Raw genomic sequence first — 9426 nt, forward strand, 5'->3', positions numbered from 1 at the left:
CCTCAGGCCATCGGAGGGGGGCCAAACCCACACACACAGACACACACACTCACACTGACCCCCTCAATTAATCACAACAAAGCCTTAGCAAAGCCCAAAAATGGCGTCCATTTATTAGCTCTGTGAAAGAGTCCATTCATACAGAACAGAGCAGACAGAAATACAATACTCAAAAACTTCAACTCTCAAACTCTGAGAACCAGAGATCTAAACACACACACGCATGCATGGCAGAAAACAATGTGTGTGTGTGTGTGTGTGTGTGTGTGTGTGAGCAGCAGGGGTGGCGGGCTGTATCAAGACCAGGTTTAATCCGAAAGACTAAAACCCTGTCCGCCCCACATGATACTGATACAACTAGACTGACTTTATAAAGAAAACGTGAGCAGAAACCCCTGCAAAACAAATCACTATGGTGCTCTGAAGTTTTAAAATGTTGCTATGGGGTTTCTAGGGTGTTCTATTTCATTACTAGGGAATTGCTATGCAGTTGTGCTAAGGTGTTATTAGAAGTTTTCGAATGTTACCATGGGTTTCTAGGGTGTTCTATGTGGTTGCTAGGGAGTTGCTTTGCAGTTGCTAAGGTGTTATTAGAAGTTTTAGAATGTTGCTATGGGAATTCTAGGGTGTTGTATGGGGTTGCTATGCAGCTGCTAAAGTGTTCTGGGAGGTTTTAGAATGTTGCTATGGGTTTCTAGGGTGTCCTGTGGTTGCTAGAGAGCTTGTATGCGGTTGCTAATGTGTTCTGAAAGGTTTTAGAATGTTGCTAACTTGCTATGGGTTTCTAGTTGGGGTGTAACGGTTCAAATTACTCACGGTTCGGTTTGTATCACGGTTTTACAGTCATGGTTTCGGTACAGTTCTGTATGTTTTGTGCGTCTTCTAGCTCTTGAATGTTTAAACTGGCAAGTCTTAAATGAGTTTAGTTTAGACACAGATAGCAACATTTGCTGGTCAGGTCTCACCTGCACACACATGCTATCAACACAGCATAACTGACTGGTCATATTCGAGCATACAGCTCTCACATTGAACAAAGTTTACAAAGAGTGTTGTTGTAATGAATTGGGAAGCCAGCATGAGTATCCACTGACAGAAACATACATTAGCCAAACTCTGTCTGTTTTACGTGTTGTTATTTTTAACAAACCATATTACAGAGATGCGTTGTCAGATTTAAGTTGAACCGCGGTGCAAGTGCGTACCGAACCGTTGGTGGAGAACAGTACGGTTTGATTTTTTACAGAGAACAGCTACATCCCTAGTTTCTAGGGTGTTCTATGTAGTTACTAGGGAGCTGCTATGCAGTTGCTAAGGTGTAAGGTGCATACCTCTTCATGACAAGTTACATGATTTAAGGTTCAATTCAAGTCATGAACAGTGATAAGTTACAAGCAAACACTTAATACTTAGGGTTAGTGTTAAAATCATTAACCCTATATACTACTGTTCAAAAATTTGGGATCACTATGATTTTTTAAGAAAGTAATACTTTTATTCAGAAAATGCTGCATTTAAATTAAAGAACATAAAGACGTTTATAATTTTACACACTTTAAGTATAAAATTGAAACATCATTTCAAGCCACTTTTCATGTCAAAACAGTGTGAAATGGATCTCTGTCTCTGTCTGTGTCTCTGTCTGCACTTAAAGTGATGTGTTTTCCAGACACTGTGTCCCGGGTGGAGCACTGTAAACCTCTGGGGTGGTCATAATCTGAAGGTCACCACTCACAGTATGCCACCTTTAACCTCTGACCCCGTGACCTCATCTCATGTAGGTCTGCTCTCAATAACTACTATAACTCACCTCCTTTTCTCCCTTCAGTCACTCATTTTATTCCACTTTCCTCTTGTCTTTTCTCTCTGAAACAGGCATATACATGCTTGAACACTTCTCAACCTCCTTTCTCACTAGAAGATTCATTTTAGCAATTCAGACCATTCAGTTCAGTAAACTGGTTCAGAAAATGATTCACTGATTCATTTGACTCATCACTCAAGTTAAAGGGGTCATATGATGAAATTTCAAGTTTTCCTTTCTCTTTGGAGTGTTACAAGCTCTTGGTGCATAAAGAAGATCTGTAAAGTTGCAAAGACTAAAGTCTCAAATCCAAAGAGATATTCTTTATAAAAGTTAAGAGTCAGCCATGCCTACCTAAAACGGCTCGTTCTAACATGTCTACGTCACTATGTGGAAATATTAGCAAATGTGTATGCAAAGAAAGAAGGCGTGGTTTCTAATGTACAGTATTTGAAAAATAATGTGTTTTTTGAACATTAAAGCATGTCAACATATTCTGTTACACCAAATACACAAAATAATGATCTTTAAAATAGCATATGACCCCTTTAAATAAATATTTTTAAATACATTATTTTTCAGTTGTAGATCTTTCCGACTATTGCATAGTTTCGTGAATCTGAACTGAATCACTACAATAAAAGGTTTTATAATTTTTTTATAATTTATAAATAACTGATTTCATTAATACATAATATTATATTTTAATTTATATATTTATAAATTTTGTAAATAGTTTATTTATCTTTATTGCAATTTAATTTATCACTTGTCTTCAGTATGTTTGATAAATATAATGGACTCCAGCAACTCCAGTGAACTTTATGTGTGTTTGAACCCAGCAGACATGTGGGTCAGGGTTTGGTCCTAACGTCTAAAAAAGGCAATATCTGGTTTTATAGTGTGTGAACTGAGACCTTAAAGGTTTCACCAACTATCAGCCTCCCAAATGCGGCTTTAGATTGAAGGGAGACTTGAAACGCTTTCAATCATAAAACAATGCAACTTTAAATCACACGTTATAAAGCCCAAACCACACAAACTAAGAAGGGAAAAAAACCTTACTTCTACATTTGGCCACAAAAACAGTACTGTCTAATACAGAACAAAACGTACAAAATTTCTGTCCTGTTATCCCAGACCTGGACCTCCTACACACTGAAGGCAAGTACAGGGTCGAGGGCTGGTCTGGTCTTGCGTAACACATCAAAAATCATAACTGCTGACACGGTAACTAACTATTCACATACTTCTACTAACTTTAAAAAGTACATCCTGTGATTTCAAAGGAAAAGTTCATGCTTTTAAGTATGAAGCAAACCAGCACAGCATACACACTATATTGTCATAAAATTATGGATTGATACAAAATTTGCAAAGAGCCCAAAACCTATGCGTTCTACATGCTTCGAAATATGCATGCTTCAAACCTATTTCAGCATACAGTACTATGACTTGGAATGAAATAATCCTAATATCCTAATCCTAATACTACATAATAGGGATGTAACGATTAACCGCGAGCCGGCTGAAAATCGATTTAAATATGTGACGATTCAAATCGATTGAGATACAAAAAAAAACGCGATTCAATTAGGGGCAGGAGTTTATATGAATGTATGTCTGAGGGGAACTTACTAAAAGAGCAATAATAATGCAAGTGCTATATTAGTATATTATTATAGTGTTATATTTCAATTTCACAAAGAAACGTACAGTATTTTGTCTAAGCAATAATAAAAGGACACATTTCATTTATAATTTGTCTTAAATCTCATTTTGTTAAAAAAAAACGTGAATCGAATCGTGAAATCAAAATCGTGAATCGAATTGAATCGTGAGTTGAGTGAATCGTTACATCCCTACTACATAAGATTAAAATTATGTGAAAATATGCATACACTGAATTATGTAGTATGCTATCTGGACACCTTTGACTATTTTCTATGATTTGGGACATGCTAATCTTTATCTTGCATACTGTATGAGATGGATAGTATGCAAACAGAAGCAGATATGCAGCATCATTCAGCATCCTATTTTCAACACTGAGATGCACTAATATTAACTGCATGCTATATAAGACAAATAGTGTGTGAACAGATGCATACTCCAAAACTTTGTCAACACTAATATAATAGACAGTGTGGAAAAAGACACATACTTCAAAAATCAACAGCAAATCGTACACCACCCATGCACACATATTCAACATACTATATTTTTAAGAGATGCACTCATCTTAATATTGCATGTTATGTAAGATAGTATGTGAACAAATGCATTTCTGCATACTATGATATCCAGTTATTATATTGACATACTATGATTTAAGAAGTTTACATAATATTTATTATGGAGGGCATGAGACTGATGCATACTTATAAAATCCATCGTAAATACTATGCAATCCAGTTACTTTTAACATACCATTTTAAAAACACTATGATTTGTCATGCACTAACTTTAATATTGCATGCCATATCAGATACTAATATTGTATGCTATATCAGTCACTACTGACATACTAACTTCAGCATACTCTGATTTAGGTAGTTTACTCTTAATCTTGCATACAATTTGAGCATGAGACTGATGCATACTTAAAAAAATCCATTGTAAATACTATGCAATTCAGTCACTTTTGACATACTATGATTTTAGTTGCACCAATCTTAATATTGCATGCTATATCAAATACATTGTATGTGAACAGATGCATACTTGCATACTATGACATCCAGTCACTACTGAAATTCTAATTTCAACATACTGTGATTTAGGTAGTTTACTCTTAATCTTGCATACAATTTAATATGGAGAGCATGAGACTGATGCATACTTTTAAAATCCATTAAATACTATGCAATTTAGTCACTTTTGACATACTATGATATTAGATGCACTAAGCTTAATATTGCATGCTAAATAAGAGAGATAGCATGTGAACAGATGCACACCTATGGCATCCAGTCACTATTGACATACTATTTTCTGCATACTATGATTTAGGAAGTTAACTCTTAAATTTGCATACTTCTTAATATGGAGAGCATGAAACTCATGCATACTTAGAAAATCCATCTTAAAGGCACAATATGTAATTTTCGCCGCTAGAGGGCGCATATTCAAAATAAACAAATAGACAAAGGTGTAGTTTGATGATGCCGTGACTGAGTGTGGAATCGTACATTTGAAAGTTCTGTTATAATACTACTCTGTGCGGTCGTCACCGGTCTATTAAAATGCACAACATATTAAAGCGTCTTTGGTGTTTCCATGTTTTCTACAAAACCGGAAATCGAGGGGTTATGACGTCATTGGCAGGCGACACAATGACACTATGGACACGCTCCGTGTCACTAGTTAAAATTGCTTATTTCTCTGGATTTAAACATTCTTTGAAACATTTGGGATAATGTAAGTACACAAGTCAGCAAAATATATAACACTGTTTTTGGATATTTTAATAAAAAAATCTTACATATTGTGCTACTTTAAGTAGTAGTACCTTTTACATTATATTTTGAACATACAATGATTTGGAGTGTGCCAATCTTAATCTTACACACTAGTTAGTAGTTAGTATGCAAAAGGGGATTCTGGGAGTTCGATTAGTCGGAAAACCCTTCATCCTCTTCCTGTTGGAACTGGACTGGTACCTTTTAATAGCCAAGGGAAGACACTGCTTGTTCTGTTAATGGGAGCCATCGAGCCAAAGGCAACACAAATCTGATTTCTCCACAATGTTAATATTCCTCTCTATGATTCTCACTGAATCAAACACTGAATGAAGAATTGGGATGGCTGAAATAGGCAGCTTGCTCTCATTACATGAGAAACATTATTGAAAGGCAACAAGGGTGTGAAAGTTTGGCTCTAAACGATCCAGATTTTCTTCTCTCATGATTTTAAGGGTCTGCAGAACACAACAACAACGAGTAACCAAAACCAGAGACAAAACACACGTGGGCAATAAACAATCGTTACAACATGCCATTTGTTAAAAATAATTTGTTTACTCTCAAAAGAGACGCACACACCCAGCAGGCTGAATGAGCGAGGCCGGTCAACCGAGAGTGTCCGTAAAACACTCATAAAACAGCACTAGTGTGAGTAATAAAGCAGAACAGCCCTGCACAGGAAGTGCAGCTGCATCCCTGTCAGCCATTTTTGCCTTTCTCAAGCTTTTCAAGCTTCTGTCTACTGTGACGTAAAAGCGCCGCTGTATCCCACAACTTCCCGCAGCACGTCATTCTCTACCTACAGATCTCATTCGGTTAGTCCCGCCCACTGCATGACATCACCATTAGACCACGTGTCGTGGAAGCAGTGAGCGCTGCTGACTGACTCAGCTTCGATAGAAATGCTTCCCTGCGAGTCTGGCTGCGGATCAAGTCCACCATCGTTTCTACATTACCCCACTTACACGCGTGCTCTAAAAAACTAGAAGCATACAGAAATTAAGTACACTACATAGGGATCAGAGCTGTATTTAGAACAGAGCCCAAAGCATTCTAGATTGCAAAGGAAACTAAACAACTTTAAATTTCAGTCTGATTCGATGCTCAGTGACAGATGTTCTTAATATGTAAAGCAATCAATCAAGTCGATGAATCACTCCAATTAATTCAGCCTTGACTCATGCAAGCAAAAGTGATAAAGTTGAGTGATTTAACAGTTACGATAGACTCCTAAACTGTAAATCAATGGCTCTCAAGTGCAGCAAAAGAAACACTTTTGGCTGTTAAAAACTAGATTTCACACCATTTGACCAATGAATTTCCATGATTTTTCCAGATGTTCATGATTGTGTTTATTAAAAAAACAATTTAATATTTCAGAGCTTAACCAGAAATGTTTAATTTCTATGACATTTCCAGGTCTGGAAATTACAGTTTTAAAATTACAGGTTTTCCATGATCTAAAAAGGTTCTCGAGTTGCTATAAGGTTCTTTGGCGATTAAGAACCTCTTGATGTTTCATTATAGGATCTTCAGATCAGTGTTGTGCCTTCTAGAGAATATATAGTCAGATTATAAAACTGTTTAAGATTCTAATTGGAATCTTGATTTTTAAGAGTGCATCTGCTAAGATCATTGCCAGATTCATTCTTTATTAAATACTGAAAATCAGCATGTTCTTGAGAAGTTCCTGGATCAAAATGTTCTCAATAATTCTATCATTATAATGAGCAGCCAAGCAGCCATGACCAGACACGAAGCTAATCACACATGCGGAGCAGAATTTCCACCCCCTTCCTCTATCCCTCCCCCTCTTTCTCCTCCTCCAGCCTGAAGAAAGAGAGAGAGGGGTACTCCCTGGGACAGGCTGGAGAAACGAGGAGGATGAGAATGAGAGATCATATCCTGTCTGCTTTGGCTCTGTCGTTACTGTACAAACCACAGATTCACGTTCACAACTATTAAACTCAACACTATCAAATCTGAGTGTGATACAGAGCTTCATAATGACATGACACTAAAACCAGATGTCAAACAACTGATGCAACCATAGAAAGTTGGCTCTTATGTGCTAAAAAAAAAAGAACAAATTGTTCTGCATATTGCATGCATGATTTAAAAAACTAATCTTGAGTTTTAACTAATGGCATATTGCAGATGAGATCAGAATGTATGTGATTTGATAAATGCATGAAGTTGCTCTCTACAATAACTGTTCTACATAGTCTCCTAGGTAATTCCTTCTATAAGTGGTTTGCAAGATAATTGCGAGCTTCACCTCGAGCATCTCTGATCTACTAGAGAAGACATGCGGCGACGCCACCCTGACCCACTGATGTTCTTCATTACAGATCATCTACCAGGAGCCAAGACATTGCAACTAACGAGCATTTATCTATCTGGTTTTTCAATAAACTGAGAGGACAGCCAGAGTGATGGGTTCGTTTTATGAGCCTATGGAAAAACATAAACTTCTCTCTGTCTCTCTCTCTCTCTTTCTCTCCTGGTGTGTTTCTCATCTTGCATATTTTTCCAATTACGTTCTGCTGTCAGCGCGCCTGCTGGAGGAAAACTACTTTCTGCCAGATCCCCTAAAAAGCATGTGAACCATCTTCCAAAAAGTCTACAAAACTCGTTCTAGGTTGAGTGTTCACACATCAGCATTGATCATAATCTGAAACCAAAAGGGGTCCTGATGTCATACAACCCTAAAGATAAAGCTTCTTCAATGGTTCCTTTAAGTTCCTGAAATTCAGCAAAGAAGCATTTGGCTGTAGAGGTTCTTCAGATCAGCGTTTTGGATTCAGGATTCGGTGAAGCATCAGTACATAAATGGCTCTCTACAGAAGGTTCTCCTGCGACGTTGCTTCTAACTGAAAAGTTTAAAAGTTCCACCGATGACTTTTTATTCTCTAGTTCTAGAAAACTAGACCATCTAGGCTGCTTTACAGATACCAGAACCAATACTATGAAGAGAAGAACCTATAATGCAATATGAAGAACCGTAAACAGTCGCAAAATAACCATTGAGGAACTTTTTTAGGGATGCATATGAAATCCTGGAATCCAGATTTCTACTATGACGACGCAATTTACTAATTTGCATAATAATAGTGTACGGGGAGCAGCGCAAACGAGCTGCATGCCACAATAGATGATGCATCACGATATCCTCATGCAGCGGTTGCTTTGCACAGGAAAACTTCCCTGATTCCGTTATTCGCTGCTGCTCTAGTGTTTCCCCACAAAAAAAAACGGAACTTCGGACGTTCCTAGTTGAAAAATCCCACTCTAGGGCCCCTACCATCCCCTCCTCCGGTCATTCGAGTCCTGGGACAGCGGACTGACCGTGGAACGCACTCGCGCAGGAGAACCGCAGCCCCGGGAGAGCGCGGCCCGCGGCACAAAGTAACAGTTTGGGAACAGCTGATTCGCCGCTTACCTGCGCTGACTCGTGAGGTGACAAACATCAGGAATACTAGGAGTACCGAGAGCCGCACCTCCTTAAACCTCCGCTTTACTTTCCATCTGATAGGTGTATCCATGACCACCTGCGCCCGTCCTGACGCGAAGAGTTTGGTTATATTATTTTGACAACTGCTTGATATCAGGACAGAACCAGTAACCCAACAGTCCCGGAGAGAGAAAGCGCGAGAGCTCAAAGCCTCTCATGCAGCCATACGTTGATAAAGTCCTGCGGGAACATTCAGTGGATGGATGGGGCACCTCTCTCCCTTCTTTTCCCTTCTGTTCTTTCCTTCCCTTCAGTGCGCTGCAGTGATGCCCCCGTCACTGAAACTTCGCGTAGCCAAAGTGGGAAAAAACTTCATTCACACGGACTGTCAGTCATGCGGCAGTCAGCATGTTCTTGAGACGCTCCTAGACCAAAATGTTCTCAATAATTCCATCACTATAACGAGCAGCCAAGCGGCCATGACCAGACACGAAGCTAATCACACATGTTGAGCAGAATTTCCAACCCCCCTCCCTCTATCCCTCCCCCTCTAGCCTGAAGAAAGAGAGAGAAAGAGAGAGAGGGGTACTCCCTGGGACAGGCTGGAGAAACGAGGAGGATGAGAATGAGAGATCATATCCTGTCTGCTTTGGCTCCGTCGTTACTGTACAAACCACAGATTCACGTTCACAACTAATAAACTC

General features: G+C 38.7%; 1 protein-coding gene across 2 annotated transcripts in view; it reads right to left on the bottom strand.

Moving 5' to 3' along the window:
* The window catches only part of LOC107752937 (collagen alpha-1(XI) chain-like), a 112339-nt gene extending 103274 nt beyond the window's left edge, over nucleotides 1-9065 (bottom strand). For both annotated transcript variants that reach the window (XM_016569008.1, XM_016569007.1), the window contains exon 1: nucleotides 8711-9065. In XM_016569008.1, coding sequence (XP_016424494.1) covers nucleotides 8711-8813 — 103 coding nt within the window. In that variant the 5' untranslated portion in view covers nucleotides 8814-9065. The remainder of the gene's footprint in view (nucleotides 1-8710) is intronic.
* Nucleotides 9066-9426: the final 361 nt, after the last annotated feature.

Source organism: Sinocyclocheilus rhinocerous, unplaced genomic scaffold, assembly GCF_001515625.1.
Source record: "Sinocyclocheilus rhinocerous isolate Xijiao unplaced genomic scaffold, SAMN03320098_v1.1 scaffold231, whole genome shotgun sequence".
NCBI classification, from domain to species: Eukaryota; Metazoa; Chordata; class Actinopteri; order Cypriniformes; family Cyprinidae; genus Sinocyclocheilus; species Sinocyclocheilus rhinocerous.